The 18,676-nt window shown below is 41.5% G+C and overlaps 1 protein-coding gene across 3 annotated transcripts in view; it reads right to left on the reverse strand.

Annotated features, from left to right (window-relative positions):
- Positions 1-7,962: 7,962 nt before the first annotated feature.
- The window catches only part of psmc5 (proteasome 26S subunit, ATPase 5), a 59,722-nt gene continuing 49,008 nt past the window's right edge, over positions 7,963-18,676 (reverse strand). For all 3 annotated transcript variants that reach the window (XM_071392472.1, XM_071392471.1, XM_071392473.1), the window contains exons 11-12: positions 15,116-15,202; positions 7,963-8,163 (exon numbers count right to left, since the gene is read on the reverse strand). In XM_071392472.1, the coding sequence (XP_071248573.1) occupies positions 8,110-8,163; positions 15,116-15,202 (141 nt within the window). In that variant the 3' untranslated portion in view covers positions 7,963-8,109. The remainder of the gene's footprint in view (positions 8,164-15,115; positions 15,203-18,676) is intronic.

Consider the following 18,676-nt stretch of genomic DNA (forward strand, 5'->3'; position numbering starts at 1 on the left):
TTGTGAAGACTTACAGAAAACGTTTGACCTCTGTCATTGCCAACAAAGGGTATATAACAAAGTATTGAGATAAACTTTTGTTATTGACCAAATACTTATTTTCCACCATAATTTGCAAATAAATTCATAAAAAATCCTACAATGTGATTTTCTGGATTTTCTTTTCTCATTTTGTCTGTCATAGTTGAAGTGTACCTATGATGAAAATTACAGGCCTCTCTCATCTTTTTAAGTGGGAGAACTTGCACAATTGGTGGCTGACTAAATACTTTTTTGCCCCACTGTATCTACAATACAAAATTCATGTGTACGTGTGTGTTGAGTGCATGCCTTATCATGTGTATGTGTCTTCAGTCCCCGCTGTTCCACAAGGTGTATTTTAATTTGTTTTATAAATCTGATTCTACTGCTTGCATCAGTTACCTGATGTGGAATAGAGTTCCATGTAGCACTGTGCGTCTCCCATGTTCTGTTCTTGAGGATTGTGAAGAGACCTTTGGTGGCATGTCTTGTGAGGTATATGCATGGGTTTCCAAGCTGTGCGCTAAACTCAGTAAAAAAAGACCAAAAAAAGATTCAACAACTGAGACATAAACTGAACAAGTTCCACAGACATGTGACTAACAGAGGGGGGGTCAATATCAAAAGTAACAGTCAGTATCTGGTGTGGCCACCAGCTGCATTAAGTACCGCAATGCATCACCTCCTCATGGACTGCACCAGATTTGTGAGTTCTTGCTGTGAGATGTTACCCCACTCTTCCACCAAGGCACCTGCCAGTTCCCGGACATTTCTCCTCCACTTTGAGCCATGAGAGATGTACATGCATATGATTAATGTTAGCTCTCTGTGTACATTTAAGGGCCAGCTGTGCTGCCCTGAACCCTGTAATTTGTGTAAGTGCAGTGATTGTTAAATGTCCTTCCATATAGGCGTGCTGAAAGTCTGTTGTCAATTTGTTTACAGTACAATAGCATTGTATCTGGTCAACAAAGAAAATCTAAAAGTTTACTAAGGGTTGGTAACAGGCTGATTGGTGTTGAATACTGTATGTGATACACAAGGTCGATAGTTTGAATCCCAATGTGACTTTTGTTTTCCAACCTTACCCAAAATACTTAAAGATATTCCCCAGTACCATTTAAAAAAATGAATGGAAGTATATGGAGATAGTTTAGTGCCTAAAATAAGGGGATAAATATACTGAACAATATTAAACGCAACCTGCAACAAAAGATTATACTGAGATACAGTCCATAGCAGGAAATCAATCAATTGAAATAAATTCATTAAGCCCTAATCTATGGATTTCACGACTGGGATTACAGAAATGTATCCGTTGGTCACAGATACCTTAAAAAATGTAGGGGCATGGATCAGAAAACCAGTCAGTATTTGGTCTGACCACCATTTGTCTTATGCAGCACGGCCCAGGCCACAATCAACAGCCTGATTAACTCAATGCGAAGGAGATGTTGTCCAACTCCTCTTCAATGGCTGTGCGAAGTTGCTGAATATTGGCGGGAACTGGAACATGCTGTCGTATATGTCGATCCAGAGCATCTCAAACACGCTCAATGGGTGACACGTCTGGTGAGAATGCAGGCCATGGAAGAATTGGAACATTTTCAAATCAAATTTGTCACGTGCTGAATACAACCTTACAGTGAAATGCTTACTTACAAGCCCTTAACCAACAATGCAGCTAAGAAAAAATGTGTTAAGTAAAAAATAGATAAGTAAAACATAAGAAATAAAAGTAACAAATAATTAAAGAGCAGCAGTAAAATAACAGCGAGGCTATATACAGGGGGTACCGGTACAGAGTTAACGTGCTGGGGTCAGCACCGGTTAGTCGAGGTAATATGTACATGTATGTAGAGTTAATGTGACTATGCGTAGACAATAAACAGAGAAAAGCAGCAGTGTAAAAGAGGGGGGGGCAATGCAATTAGTCTGGGTAGCCATTTGATTAGCTGTTCAGGAGTCTTATGGCTTGGGGTAGAAGCTGTTTAGAAGCCTTTTGGACCTAGACTTGGCTCTCTGGTACCGCTTGCCGTGCGGTAGCAGAGAGGACAGTCTATGACTAGGGTGACTGACAATTTTTAGGGCCTTCCTCTGACACCGCCTGGTATAGAGGTCCTGGATGGCAGGAAGCTTGGCCCCAGTGATGTACCGGGCCGTACTCAGTACCCTCTGTATGCCGAGCAGTTGCCATACCAGGAAGTGCTGCAACCAGTCAGGATGCTCTCGATGGTGCAGCTGTAGAACATTAAGGATCTGAGGACCCACGCCAAATCTTTTCAGTCTTCTGAGGGAGAATAGGTTTTGTTCTGCCCTCTTCACGACTGTCTTGGTGTGCATGGACCATGATAGTTTGTTGATGATGTGGACACCAAGGAACCTGAGGCTCCCAACCTGTTCCACTACAGCCCCACCCATGAGAATTGGGGAGTGCTCTGTCCTCCTTGCCTGTAGTCCACAATCATCTCCTTTGTCTTGATCACGTTGCGGGAGAGGTTGTTGTCCTGGCACCACACCGCCAGGTCTCTGACCTCCTCCCTATAGGCTGTCTCATCGTTGTCGGTGATCAGGCCTACCACTAATGTGTCATCAGCAAACTTAATGGTGGTGGTGGAGTCGTGCCTGGCCATGCCGTCATGAGTGAACAGGGAGTACAGGAGGGGACTGAGCACGCACCCGAGTTGAGGATCAGCGTGGCGAATGTGTCGTTACTGACCCTTACCACCTCGGGGCTGCCCAGCAGGAAAACCAGGATCCTGTTTGATAAGAAAATTATGTTCTCATGTTCTTTAACCAATTCAATTAAACTACACAGTCTGCTATATCAGGATTTGTAGGATACTGATAGAAATAAATATAGACAGAGGCCCAATCTACAATAGGCAAATGTTTATTTACGGAACGTTCTGCCAATTATTACATGTTCATTGGTTTATATACCTCTCATTTCGTCATAAATGTCACTCTAATACAATGATAATATAGTTTACAAGTCCTCCTCATATATTGCCTGCCACCTGTTGTACAATCTACTACAAGCCCAAGGTTTCTCCCCTCCCTAGTTGGGGAGACTTCCTTCCCTGTTATCAGTTCCACAGTGGTCACAAGATGTCTGACACAGTTCCTTGTCTGCTAACAGTCCCTCTTTCTTATGTACAAACATGATTCATCAGACAGGATATAATTCTGTTAGTTATAATTCTACGTTAAATGTATACATCATTTAGTCATTATTCATAAAATTCCCATAACACTGTTGCAGAGAGAGGTGTTTAGTACCAGTGTCCTTAGCTTATTGATGAGCTTTGAGGCACTATGGTGTTGAACGCTGAGCTGTAGTTAATGAATAGCATTCTCACATAGGTGTTCCTTTTGTCCAGGTGGGAAAGGGCAGTGTGGAGTGAAATAGAGATTGCATAATCTGTGGATCTGTTGGGGCGGTATGCAAATTGGTGTGGGTCTAGGGTTTCTGGGATAATGGTGTTGATATGTGCCATAACCAGCCTTTCAAATGCACTTTATGGCTACAGACGTGAGTGCTACTCGTCGGTAGTCATTTAGGCAGGTTACCTTAGTGTTTCTTGGGCACAGGGGCTATGGTGATCTGCTTGAAACATGTTGGTATTACAGACTCAGTCAGGGAGAGGTTGAAAATGTCAGTGAAGACATTTGCCATTTGGTCATGGCATGCTCGGAGTACACTTCCTGGTAATCTGTCTGGCTATGTGGCCTTTTGACTGTTGACCTGTTTAAAAGGTCTTACATCGGCTACGGATTGCGCGATCACAGTCGTCCAGAACAGCTGATGCTCTCCTGCATGTTTCAGTGTTACTTGCCTCGAAGCGAGCATAGAAGTAATTTAGCTCATCTAGCAGGCTCATGTCACTGGGCAGCTCGTGACACTGGGCAGCTCGTGATTGTGCTTTCGTTTGTAGTTTGCAAGCCCTGCCACATCCGACAAGTTTCGGAGCCGAGGTAGTACGATTCAATCTTAGCCCTGTATTGAAGCTTGGCCTGTTTGATGGTTTGTCGGAGGGCATAGCGGGATTTCTTATAAACTTCCGCTCCTTGAAAGCGGCAGCTCTACCCTTTAGCTCAGTGGGGATGTTGCCTGTAATCCATAGCTTCTGGTTGAGGTATGTGCATACAGTCACTGTGGGGACGACGTCCTCGATGCACTTATTGATGAAGCCAGTGACTGATCTGGTGTACTCATCAATGCCATCAGAAGAATCCCAAAACATATTCCAGTCTGTGTTAGCAAAACAGGCCTGTAGCTTAGCATCTGCTTCACCTGACCACTTTTTTTTATTGACTGAGTCACTGGTGCTTTCTGCCTTAGTTTTGCTTGTAAGCAGGAATCAGGATAGGATTATGGTCAGATTTAGATTTCCCAAAAGGAGGGCGAGGGAGAGCTTTGTATGAGTCTCTGTGTGTGGAGTATAGATGGTCAAGAGTTTATTTTTCCTCTGGTTGGTTAAACAGATTTAAAGTTCTCCTGCATTAAAGTCCATAGGAGCACTGCAGTTTTAGTGCCAGCATTGGTTTATGGTGGTAAATAGACAGCAACTAATATATATGAAAACTCTCTTGGTAAATAGTGTGGTCTACAGGTTATGAGATACTCTACCTCAGGCGAGCAAAACCTTGAGACTTCCTTAGATAGTTCACCAGCTGTAATATACATACAAATATACATAGACCGCCACCCCTTGTCTTACCAGAGGCTACTGCTCTTTCCTGCCGATAGTGTATAACCACCAGCTGTATGTTATTCATGTCGTCGTTCAGCCACAACTCATAAGACATAAGATATTACAATTTTTAATGTCCCGTTGGTAGGATATACGTGCTTCTAGTTCGTCTATTTTATTATCCAATGATTGTACGTTGACTAATAGGACCGATGGTAAAGGCAAATTACCCATTCGCCACCGGATCCTTACAAGGCACCCGACCTTCGTCCTCAATATCTCATTCTCCTGCAAATGATGGGGATGAGGGCCTTGTCGGGTGTCTGGAGTAAATCCCTGTCATCCGACTCATTAAAGAAGAAAATTGTCTTTCAATACGAGGTGAGCAATCATTGTCCTGATTTCCAGAAGCTCTTTTCGGTCATAAGAGACGGTGGCATAAACATTATGTACAAATAAGTTACAAATAATATGAGAAAAAAAACACAATAGCACCATCGGTTAGGAGACCGTAAAACGGCAGCCATTCTCTCCGGCACCATCATTCAGCTTCCAGGTGGTGTACAGATCCTTGCTACATGCGATTGTCTAAAATGACATTGGAGGCAGCTTATGGTAGAGAAATTAACATTCAATTCTCTAGCAACAGCTCAGGTGGACATTTCCTGCAGTCATCATGCCAATTGCACACTCCCTCAAAATGTGAGACCTCTGTGGCATTGTGTCCCAAGCAAAAGGTGCACCTGTGTAATAATCATGCTGTTTAATCAGCTTCTTGATATGCAACACCTGTCAGGTGGATGGATTATCTTGGCAAAGGAGAAATGCTCACTAAGAGTGATGTAAACAAATTTGTGCACAATATTTGAGAGCTTTTTGTGCGCATGGAAAATTTGAAACACGGGACCAACACTTTACATGTTGCGCTTATATTTTTTGTTCAGTGTACATTCCTGATCATTCTTATCTCTCTCAAATATAGGATAGACACTTCAGAACAAACTTCCTTTAGATTTTGTTGTTGACTATGTTGTTCCATGTCGTGAATATGTCATTCAATGCGTTTGTATGGGCTAATAGCAGTAAGGCCAAAATTAATTTAAATTGTTGAAATATTTTTTATACTTTAAGGAGTCTTACAATTCCAAATCAAATAGCTAAATTATACTTGGCATGACCATCTTACAACAATTCCATATGTTAGCATCTGACAAAATATGGTCACAATCGGAATGTAGACAAGATCAGGACAAAGGGTGCATGGTTTTAATAGGGTTTCTGTTCAAGGTTTGCCACGTCTACACATGGTATTAAAATGCCTCCCAATTTAGATGTTTTGTCAATCTGCTACCCATCTGAGCTTTTACCTAATGGGTAAACAGCAAAACACCACATGGAATCTGGTCTTGAGTTAAGATTTATAACCACATCCATATGTGGATCTTAATCCTGATACAATTCTGATGATGGATAAGGGGACCTCAGTATAGTCACTTTTTTTTATTTTTTTTACATGACCTGTCATTAGCATAAATACTGCCAAATTTCAAGGAACGATGACAGGAAATGAGCATTGCATTTGGAGGCTACATCAGTGTGAATGCTTAAATCTGATATGGGGCACAAAAGTTAGAAGAAAAAAATGTGGATATGAAAATAAAATCAGAACTGGGTTCTCAGGGTGGCTGTGTATACAGGGGCAGCTCAATTCTGAGGTTTATTGGCAAAGACCTGATCTGATACCCCCGGGTGGTAGTCAGGAAGACCTTGTCTATACCCATCTAAAAATGCGGGCAAAATCAGTAGACGTTAACACCAGGTATAAACAGAGCTTACTTGGCCTTCCTTAAAAGGTATACTACAATTAAATTCGCCGGAGAAATCATCTGAGGGAGACGCCGCCTCTTTCTCAGTATGTGTAGCCCATGTATCTGATGTTGTCTGGATAAAAAGAGTATAACATGTTGCTGCTGCAGCATTTGGCCTCCCTTGATTAAAAAAAAAATGTAATAATTAGCCAATCAGCGTTGAGCTGATCTGGTGCAGAAAAACACCCAAGGGGGGCCAGTTTGGATTTGGCTTCAGACCAATCAAATCACTTCCTAAGAAAAATGCATTTTCTGAAAAACTTCCCAAACCATGGATGGAGATGGGGTTTTGGACTTGTGGTTGACTTAATTCTCTGTACAGGCCAATGATTATGATTGTGATTCTGATCTAACAATAAATGAAGATGTTGTGCCACTGGCCTGAGACGATAGAAATTCAATAAGTAGCCTAGATGTAGCTAAGTAGGCTCAGGTTAACTTCGCTGGTTCATTGTTGCCCATGCCAGGAATTTAGGCTAACAAGCACTTTAGTTAGGTAACCTATGACAACAAAAACTAAAAGTGTACTGAATGACAGTCATAGCTCGTTTTGCCAACAAAACGGCATTGGCGTTCAACTAGTCTACTTTTAATTATATATATATATATTTTTTTTTTAACTTACACAAACATACCATGGACACCCACATAATACTTAGCAACATTGATTGAACTAAATTGTTTTTGATATCTTTTTTCAGTTTATTAAACTAAGCATATATAGCCTTGATGTGATGTTTACATTCTTAAGTTAAAATGGTGCTGGAACCGCAGAGGCAGAGCTCCTGTTGTCTTTGTGCTGATTTGCGGTAACTCCGTGTTTCTAAATTAGTTTATTTAGTAAACTGTCGAAAACATTCTTGCTTGACCATGTTGCAGGTCATAAATTGTTGAATGCAATATTTGCTTTGTGGAGTTCAACGGACAGGTGTTGCTCTCCGGTTTTGTGAGGAAACAAACGTATGTGTAGTTTAATTTATTCCGCCACTGTGTGACTTGTCTTTTTGATGTCTTTGCCTTATTGAATATCACGGTGGCATATGAACGAATGGGTTATAGAGCAAACAACGCAATTATCAGAACATAGGTTATAATATGGCCTTTTTACTGGCTTGGCTTCCTCAGTTATTTTACCCACGTACCGTCACTGGTTGTTTATCAAAGTCAGCTGGCCAACTCTTTGATCCTGTTTGTAGTATACCCCTCTGGTCTTGACTTACGAAAAAATACACAATACCGATTATATTCAAGACTCAGGAGAGGTAGCCTAGTCCCAGATCAGTTTGTGCTGTATAGCCAACCCCCTATGGTCTTGTTAGGTATACAACACAACAGATCTGGAACCAGGCTACAGCAGAAAAAATAAAATGGACTTGTTTCTCAGTGGGGAGACAATTTATTTTAGAATGAACTAGAATGAACTAGGTAACAATTATAAACCAACCCTAAACAAAAGAAGAAAAATATACATGTGTGACTTTGCGGGTAAATATCTGCGTTGGGGTCCAAAAAATCCCAAAGTTCTACTTCCAGAGTTTCTTAATGGACATGTTCTTCTCACTGTCCTTCTGCATCACCTGGAAAGACACAAAGGATAGGGGTCATTAGCCAGTGATCATTTACCTTATAAGGAGACATTTTCACACCATCATCCCAGACACACTCCAATTCGCATACTGCCCCCAACAGATCCACAAATGACACAATCCTTCTTGCACTCCACACTTCCCTTTCCTACTTGGACAAAAAGGAACACTACATGAGAATGCTGTTCATTGACTACAGCTCAGCGTTCAACACCACAATGCCCTGCAAGCTCATCACTAAGCTAAGAACCCTGGGACCTGATGGGACTTCCCCAGGTGGTCAGGGTAGGCAGTGTGGTGCCAGGACAACAACCTCTCCCTCAACATCGGCAAGACAATGGAACTGATCGTAGACTACAGGAAACGGAGAGCTGAGCACGCCCCCATTCACGTCGACGGGGCTGTAATGGAGCAGGCCGAGAGCTTCAAGTTCCTCATTTCCACATCACTAATGAAAAATCATGGTCCAAACATCCCAACAGTCATGAAGAGGGCACAACAACGCCTCTCGAAAACATTCACTTGCTTGACCATGTTGCAGGTCATAAATTGTTGAATGCAATATTTGCTTTGTGAACTTCAACGGAGAGGTGTTGCTCTCCGGTGTTGAGGAAACAAACGTATGTTTATTTTTATTTTTTATAATATATTCCGCCACTGTGACTTGTCTTTTTGACGTCTTTGGAACCAAAAATCTCAAATTTGGACTCATCAGAACAAAGGACAGATTTCCACTGGTCTAATGTCAAATGCTCGTGTTTCTTGAGCCAAGCAAGTCTCTTCTTATTTGTTTCCTTTAGTAGTGGTTTCTTTGCTGCATTTCGACCATGAAGGCCTGAGTCACGCAGTCTCATCTGAACAGTTGATGTTGAGATGTGTCTGTTACTTGAACTCTGAAGCATTTATTTCGGCTGCAATTTCTGAGGCTGGTAACTCTAATGAACTTATCCTCTGCAGCAGAGTTAACTCTGGGTCTTCCATTCCTGTGGCGGTCCTCATGAGAGCCAGTTTCATCATAGCGCTTGATGGTTTATGCGACTGCACTTGAAGAAACTTTCAAAGTTCTTTAAAAAAAAATCCGTATTGACTGACCATGTCTTAAAGTAATGGACTGTTGTTTCGCTTTGCTTATTTGAGCTGTTCTCGCCATAATATGGACTTGGTCTTTTACCAAATAGGGCTATCTTCTATATACCCCCTCACCTTGTCACAACAAAACTGATTGGCTCAAACGCATTAAGAACAAAATAAATCCCAAATAAACTTAAGGCACACCTGTTAACTGAAATGAAATCCAGGTGACTACCTCATGAAGCTGGTTGAGTGTGCAACGCTGTCATCAAGGCAAAGGGATGCTAATATGAAGAATCTCAAATATAAAATATATTTGAATGTGTTCAACACTTTTTTGGTTACTACAAGTTTCCATATGTGATATTTCATAGTTTTGTCATCTTCACTATTACTCTACAATAAAGAAAATAGTAAAAATAATAAAGAAAATCCTTGAATGAGTAGGTGTCCAAACTTTTGACTGGCAATATATTCGGAATGTAGTCAGACCTTTACATTTCACATTTTGTTATGTTACAGCCTTATTCTAAAATTATTTAAATATTTTCTCAATCTACACACAATAGCTGATAATGACAAAGTGAAAACTGGTTTTTATTTATTTATTTATTGCAAAAAAAGATAGAAATACCTTATTTACATAATAAGTATTCAGACCCTTTGCTATAAGACTTGAAATTGAGCTTAGGTGTCCTGTTTCCATTGATCATCCTTGAGATGTTTGTACAACTTGATTGGAGTCCAAATGTGGTAAATTCAATTGATTGGACATGATTTGGAAATGCACACCTGTCTATATCAAGTCCCACAGTTGACAGTGCATGTCAGAGCAAAAACCAAGCCAGGTCGAAGGATTTGTCTGTAGAGCTCCGAGACCGGATTGTCGAGGCACTGATCTGGGGAAGGACACCAAAAAATGTCTGCAGCATGGAAGGTCCCCAAGAACACAGTGGCCTCCATCATTCTTAAATGGAAGAAGTTTGGAACCACCAAGACTCTTCCTAGAGCTGGCCGCCCAGCCAAACTGAGCAATCTGTGGAGAAGGGCCTTGGTCAGGGAGGTGACCCAGAACCCAAAGGCCACCCAAAGTTCAGAACCTTCCAGAAGGACAACCATCTCTGTAGCACTCACCCAAATCAGGCCTTTATGGTCGAGTAGTCAAACAGAAGCCACTCCTCAGTAAAAGGCACAACAGCCCGCTTACATGCTGACCAGACCGGACACATAGCGTGCTCGAGCGTCGCAAAATAAATTTAGAAATCCATGTTATTCAATTATTGCACCCACACTGCTCACGTGCGCCAACGAGCGTCTGCGTCGCCAAGGGCTAAAATAGAACTGCTTTCTATTTCTGACGCAGATCGCGCTGAAAGTCCTGCCTCTCCCATCTCATTGGTTTATAGAAGCAGGTAGACTAAATGTTTTTCCGGTTGTCGTGGTAAAAGTGTAGATGCCAATCACCATATAAGTTCAAAGATGAAAAAGCCTGGAAGGAGGAGAGATGACTAGAAACGATTCGGTTGGCCGTTTTATGTGTGGATTAATTGTCGGAGTAGAAGACCTTGTGCATTTCAGGTAAAATAACAACTCAATGTTTATATCCCAGGACAAATTAGCTAGCATGTGCAAACTAGCTAAATTGCCATACATGTTTAATGCTTTTCGACTTGTCCCCAAATTTTATGTAATTGGTTCAGAGTTTGTTTTGGTATTTTAACCTGCGTCTCGTAATCGCGTTTGTTGTGGGGGGACAAAATAAATTTATGCACGATAGCGCACGCGCACAGCCGGTTTGGGTTTCGTGTTAGAGTTTGTCAAAAGGCACCTAAAGACTCAGACCATGAGAAACAAGATTCTCTGGTTAATAGCACACCCAACTACCTACCTCACCTCCATATTGTTCTTATTTACTTTTTTGCACACCAGTATTTCTACTTGCACATCCATGTTAGTTTGTTAAGTTAATTGCTTCACTACTGGCCTATTTATTGCCTTACCTCCTTACTCCATTTGCACACACTGTATATAGATTTTTCTATTGTGTTATTGACTGTACTTTTGTTTATCCTATGTGTAACTGTTGTTTTTTGTCGCACTGGTTTGCTTCATCTTGGCCAGGTTGCAGTTGTAAATGAGAACTTGTTCTCAACTGGCCAACCTGGTTAAATAAAGGTGAAATTTTTTTTATTTTTAAGATTGAACTCTTTGGCCTTAATGCCAAGCGTCACATGTAGAGGAAACCTGGCACCATCCCTACGGTGAAGCATGGTGATGGCAGCATCATACTGTAGGGATGTTTTTCAACAGCAGGGACTGGGAGACTAGTCAGGATCGATGGGAAGATGAATGGAGCAAAGTACAGAGAGATCCTTGATGAAAATTTGCTCCAGAGCACTCAGGATCTCAGAATGGGGCAAAGGATCACCTTCCAACAGGACAACGACACTAAGCACACAGCCAAGACAACACAGGAGTGGCTTAGGGATATGTCCTTGAGTGGCCCTGCAAAAGCCCGGACCCGATCAAACACCTCTGGAGAGACCTGAAATCCAACCTGACCTGAAATCCAACCTGAGAGGTTCTGCAGAAAAGAATGGAAGAAACTCCAAATACAGGTGTTACAAGCTTACAGAGTCGCCCCAAGAAGACTCGAGGCTGTAATCGCTGCCAAAGGTACTTAAAAGTGAAGGGTATGAATACTTACAGTTGTAGTCGGAGGTTTACACACTCAATTAAAATTTGGTAGCATTGCCTTTAAATTGTTTAACTTAGGTCAAGCGTTTCGGCTAGCCTTCAACAAGCTTCCCACAATAAGTTGGGTGAATTTTGGACCATTCCTCCAGACAGAGCTGGTGTAACTGAGTCAGGTTCGTAGGCCTCCTTGCTCAAACACGCTTTTTCAGTTCTGCCCACAAATTTTCAATAGGATTGAGGTCAGGGCTTTGTGATGGCCACTCCAATACCTTGACTTTGTTGTCCTTAAGCCATTTTGCAACATATTTTGAAGTATGTTTGGGGTCATTGTCCATTTGGAAGACCCATTTGAGACCAAGCTTTAACTTCCTGACTGATGTCTTGAGATGTTGCTTCAATATATCCACAATTTTCCTCCCTCATTTTGCCATTTATTTTGTGAAGTGCACCAATCCCTCCTGCAGCAAAGCACCCCCACAACATGCTGCCACCCCCGTGCTTCACAGTTGGGATGGTGTTCTTCGGCTTGCAAGCATCCCCCTTTTCCTCCAAACATAACAATGGTCATTATGCCCAAACGGTTCTATTTGTGTTTCCTCTGACCAGAGGACATTTATCCAAAAAGTATGATCTTTGTCCCCATGTGTTGTTGCAAACCGTAGTCTTGCTTTTTTAATGGCAGTTTTGGAGCAGTGGCTTCTTCCTTGCTGAGCGGCCTTTCAGGTTATGTCGATATAGGACTTGTTTTACTGTGGATATAGATACTTTTGTACCCGTTTCCTCCAGCATCTTCAAAAGGTCCTTTGCCGTTGTTCTGAGATTGATTTGCACTTTTCACACCAAAGTACGTTCATCTCTAGGAGACAGAACGCATCTCCTTCCTGAGCAGTATGACGGCTGTGTGGTCCCATGGTGTTTATGCTTGCGTACCATTGTTTGTACAGATGAATGTGGTACCTTCAGGCGTTTGGAAATTACTCCCAACGATGTACCAGACTTGGAGGTCTACAATTTTTTGATGAGGTCTTGGCTGATTTCTTTCGATTTTCCCATGATGTCAAGGAAAGAGGCACTGAGTTTGAAGGTAGGGCTTGAAATACATCCACAGGAACACCTCCAATTGACTCAAATGATGTCTATCAGAAGCTTCTAAAGCCATGACAACATTTTCTGGAATTTTCCAAACTGATTAAAGGCACAGTCAACTTAGTGTATGTAAAACTTCTGACCCACTGGAATTGTGATAGTGAATTATAAGTGAAATAATCTGTCTGTAAACAATTGTTGGAAAAAGTACTTGTCATGCACAAAGACGTCCTAACCGACTTGCCAAAACTATAGTTTGTTAACAAGAAACTTGAGTGGTTGAAAAACGAGTCAATGACTCCAACCTAGGTGTATGTAAATTTCCGACTTCAACTGTATGTAAATGTCATCATCATCAACTTTGCAAAAATGTCTAAAAAACTGTTTTTGCTTTGTCATGATGGGGTAGTGTGTAGATTGATGAGATGAAAAAACAATTTAATTTTAGAATAAGGTTGTAACGTAACAAAATAGAGGATAAAGTCATGGGTTCTGAATACTTTTCCCGAATGCACGGTACATACACTGCATAACTAAAATGTGGACACCTGCTCGCCGAACATCTTGTTCCAAAATCATGGGCATTTGCTGCTATAACAGCCTCCACTCTTCTGGGAAGGCTTTCCACTAGTAGTTGGAAAATTGCTGCGGGGACTTGCTTCGATTCAGCCACAAGTGCATTTAGTGAGGTTGGGCGATTAGGCTTGGCTCGCAGTTGTCGCTCCAATTTATCACAACGGTGCTCAATGGAGTTGACTGGCCTGCACAGAGCCCTGACCTCAAGTTCTTCCACACCAATCTTGACAAACATTTTCTGTATGGACCTCGCTTTGGGCACAGGGGTATTGTGATGCTGGAACAGGAAAGGGCCTTGCCCAAACTGCTGCCACAAAGTTGGAAGCGCAGAATCCTCTAGAATGTCATTGCATGCTGTTGCGTCTCCCTTCAGATCTCCCTTCACTGGAACTAAGGGGCCTAGCCTGAACCATGAAACAGTCCCAGAACATCATTCCTCTTGGCACAGGTAGCATTCTTCTGACATCCGCCAAACCCATATTCATCCGTCGGACTGCCAGATGGTTAATTAAGCATGATTCATCACTCCAGAGAACGCGTTTCCACTGCTCCAGAGCGCAATGGCGGTGAGCTTTACATCACTCCAGCTGACACTTGGCATTGCGCATGGTGATTTTAGGCTTTTTTATGTGCTTCAGCACTCGGCGGTCCCGTTCTGTGAGCTTGTGTGGCCTACCACTTCGCGGCTGAGCCATTGTTGCTCCATTTCGCAATAACACTTAGTTGACCGGGAAATCTCTAGCAGGGCAGAAATTTGACAAACTGACTTGTTGGAAAAGTTGCATCTTATGACAGTGCCACGTTGAAAGTCACTGAGCGCTTCAGTAAGGCCATTCTACTGTCAATGTTTGTCTATGAAGATTGCATGACTGTGCTCAATTGTATACACCTGTCAGCAATGGGTGTGGCTGAAATGGCAGAATCCACTGTTTTGAAGAGGTGTCCACATACTTTTGTATATATTGTGTGCCTACCTTAATTATCTCCTACCCCTGCACATCAACTCAGTACTATTAACCCTTGTACATAGCGTTACTCATTGTTTATCTATTACTTATATTGCACGTTTTACTTTACTATTATTTCTCTATTTTCTTTCTCTTTGCATTGTTGGGAAGGGCCCATAAGTAAGCATGTGACAAATAACATTTTCTTTTATTATCAGTGATAAGCAAAACGAAACAAATCAAGGGGAAAAGGATTTGTCTGTCCATTTTAATGATAAGATAGATGTAAGTTTGTCTGACCCAAATCTGTTTGAGCTGTGTATAGTCAACTCCTATATAGTTGTTGTCATGTCAGTTTTGGCATGACAATGACCACAGTAGTTGGAAAGACAAACAGATCTGAGAACAGTATAGATATAAGAATGTACACCTAATCTCTGATCAACACTAGTTAGTAACAATATAAGGAATGTGGGGATAAGAGGAATAAGGTAAAACCGAGACAAACGGTCTCGGAGAGTGATGGACAGTGAGAGAGAGACAGATAAACAGGACAGAAGACTAACCTTGGCAACAGCCATCTCAAAGTCCTCCTGGTTGACGTGCACTCTCCTCTCCCTGAGGGCGTACATCCCAGACTCTGTGCACACACCCTGAGACGTAAGAAGGAACAGAAACACAAATACAGGTTAACCATGGTGAAATAACACAATGACCTACAGTGACAAAGTCATTAAGACCCACAGTGGTCGAACACTAAGGCACTCCAGAAACAGGGTGACAAATTCCTAGGCTAGAGGAGGTTTCAGGATGGCTAATTTGACATATTCTGCCCTTGTGCATATGCAAGCCCTAATGTGGTGGGAGTATCAAGTCAGTGGGTATTCTATTATAATATTCTACAGTCATACCTCGTAAATGTAAAACCCTGTGGTACGTGTCCACTACATTGAACTAGACAAAATGTAAAATGGTTAAACAAACAGATCCCCACCGGTTCCCAAAATGGGGGTCCGACCCAGAAGGTTTTGGGGGGTGGGGGGTCGTGAGTGTGAAACTGAATATATTCATTCACATAATAGGCTACACCATTTGTATTTGATATACCTTTTGATCTCGTTACTAACATAGGCCTATGGTGTTGCACCAAATACTTGTCTCAGAATAACTGAATCTGTGGTTCAAAAACTAAAAGTTGAGCGTCTTGACTGTTGACCAGCAAGCACTCATTTAATCTTCTCCGGTTTTGCCTGGCAAAAACAGAGTACATGTTTGTATTGTCGATATACAGTATTCACACCCCTCGACTTTTTCCACATTTTGATGTGTTACAAAGACGGATAAAGACGGATTTAAATGGTCATCATTTGTCAACGATCTACACAAAATAGATCGCAATAAAATAAGACACTAATATACAGAGTGTACAAAACATTAGGAACACTTGCACTTTCCATGAAAGACTGACCAGGTGAAAGCTATGATTATTTATGTCACTGTAAATCCACTTCAAAATCAGTGTAGATGAAGGGGCAGAGACAGGTTAAAGAATGATTTCTAAGACTTGATACAATTGAGACATGGTTTGTGTGCAGTACCAGTCAAACGTTTGGACACACCTCATTCCAGGGTTTTTGTTTTTCTACATTGTAGAATAGTGAATATTCTATGAAAACTATGAAATAACACATGGAATCATGTAGTAACCACTAAAGTGTTAAACAAAATATATTTGAGATTCTTCAAAGTAGCCACCCTTTGCCTTGATGACAGCTTTGCACACCTAGCATTCTCTCAACCAGCTTCATGAGGAAGTCACCTGGAATTCATTTAAATTAACTGGTGTGCGTGGTTATAAGTTACTTTGTGGAATTTTTCCTTTTTAATGCGTTTGAGCAAGTCAGTTGTGTTGTGACATGGTAGGGCCGGTATACAGAAGATAGCCCTATTTGGTAAAAGAACAAGTCCAATATTACGGCAAGAACAGCTCACATAAGCAAAAAGAAAAGACTGTCCATCATTACTTTAAGACATGAAGGTCAGTCAATCCTCAAGTGCAGTCGCAAAAACCATCAAGCGCTATGATGAAACTGGTTCTGAGGACCGCCACAGGAAAGGAAGACCCAGAGTTACCTCTGCTGCAGAGGATAAGTTCATTGGAATTAACTGCACCTCAGATTGCAGCCCAAATAAATGCTTCAGAGTTAAAGTAACAAACACATCTCAACATTAACTGTTCAGAGGAGACTGCATGAATTCAGGCCTTCATTGCTGCAAAGAAACCACTACTAAAAGGACACTGGTGGAAATCGGTCCTTTGGTCTGGAGTCCAAATCTGAGATTTTTGGTTCCAACCGCTGTGTCTTTATGAGAATAGTGAAAGCATGTGTAGTTCCCACCGTGAAGCATGGATGTGGTGTGATGATTCTTTGCTGGTGACACTGTCTGATTTAATTAGAATAAGGCACACTTAATTAGCATGACTTCCACAGCAATATGCCATCCCATCGGATTTGCGCTTTGGGTCAATTTGGGTCAAACCCAAAACACACCTCCATGCTGAGTAAGGGCTCTTTCACCAATGAGAGTGATAACCCAATTGAGAAGGTTTGGGATGAGTTGGACCGCAGAGTGAAGGAAAAGCAGCCAACAAGTGCACAGCATATGTGGGAACTCCTTCGAGACTGTTGGAAAAGCATTCCTTATGAAGTTGGTTGACAGAATGCCAAGAGCGTGCAAAAAAAACTCAAGGCAAAGGGTGGCTACTTTGAAGAATCTAAAATATATTTAGATTTGTTTAACTTTTTTTGGTTACTACGTGATTCCATGTGTTATTTCCTAGTTTTGATGTCTGTACTATTATTCTACATGAGTAGGTGTCTAAACTTTTGACAGGTACAGTATGTGTGCCATTAAGAGGGTGAACAGCAAAACAAAAGATGTAAGTGCCTTTGAACGAGGTATAGTAAGTAGTAAGTGCCAGGCGCACCGGTTTGAGTGCATCAAGAACTGCAATACTGCTGTGTTTTTCACGCTAAAGAGTTTCCTGTGTGTATCAAGAATAGTACACCACCCGAAGGACAGCCATCCAACTTGACAACTGTGGGAAGCATTGGAGTCAACATGGGCCAGCATCCCTGTGGAATGCTTTCGACACCTTGTAGAGGCCATGACCTGACGAATCGAGGCTTTGAGAGCACAAGGGGGTGCAACTCACGATTAGGAAAGTGTTCCTAATGCTTTGTACACTCAGTGCATGTTGAATACAAGTATTACAAGTATTGAATACTTGAATACAAGTATTCAACACCCTGAGCCAATACATGTTATAATCATCCTTTAGCAGCAATTATAGCTGAGAGTCTTTCTAGGCAAGTCAGAGCTTTGCACACCTGGATTGTACAATATTTGTCCATATATATATATTTTTTAAATATTTTTTTTTGATAGACAGCCAAAGTTCAGTGGCGACCCGTCATTCAGGGCAGAGCAAAAAAAAGGCTTGCCTGTTTTCATGTTATTTCGGCAATGTGTCACATCTCAGTTTGCAAACAATGTCAAAAACAATATATATCATTGAGTTAATAAAGCCGCATACAAACATGGTCTCTTTTTTGCTTTATTGGGTAAGGGAGCTCCAAAATGCAGGTGTTTCAGCCTAGCTCAGTGCTTTCTGTGGTGGTGGGGCAAGTCAGCAGAAAATACAGAGCCACTCAGGAACATTCAACGTTGTCTTGGTAAGCAACTCCAATGTATATTTGGCATTTTAGGTTATTGTCCTGCTGAAAGGTAAATTTGTCTCCTAGTGTCTGGTGGAGAGTGGACAGGTTTTCCTCTAGGATATTGCCTGTGCTTAGCTCTATTCCATTTATTATTATCCTAAATAAACTCCCTGGTCCTTGACGATGATAAGTATACCCCTAACATGATGCAGCCACCATCAATCTTGAATATATGAATGGTACTCGTGTTCGATTTGCCCAAAACAAAACTTTGTATTGGGGAGGAAAAGTCAGTTTCTTTGCCACATTTTTTTGCAGCATTACTTCAGTGCCCTATTGCAAACACGATGCATGTTCTGGAATATTTTTATTCTGTACAAGTTTACACTCTGCCATTTGTTAATA

The sequence above is a fragment of the Salvelinus alpinus genome, chromosome 3 (genome assembly GCF_045679555.1).
Source record: "Salvelinus alpinus chromosome 3, SLU_Salpinus.1, whole genome shotgun sequence".
NCBI lineage: Eukaryota > Metazoa > Chordata > Actinopteri > Salmoniformes > Salmonidae > Salvelinus > Salvelinus alpinus.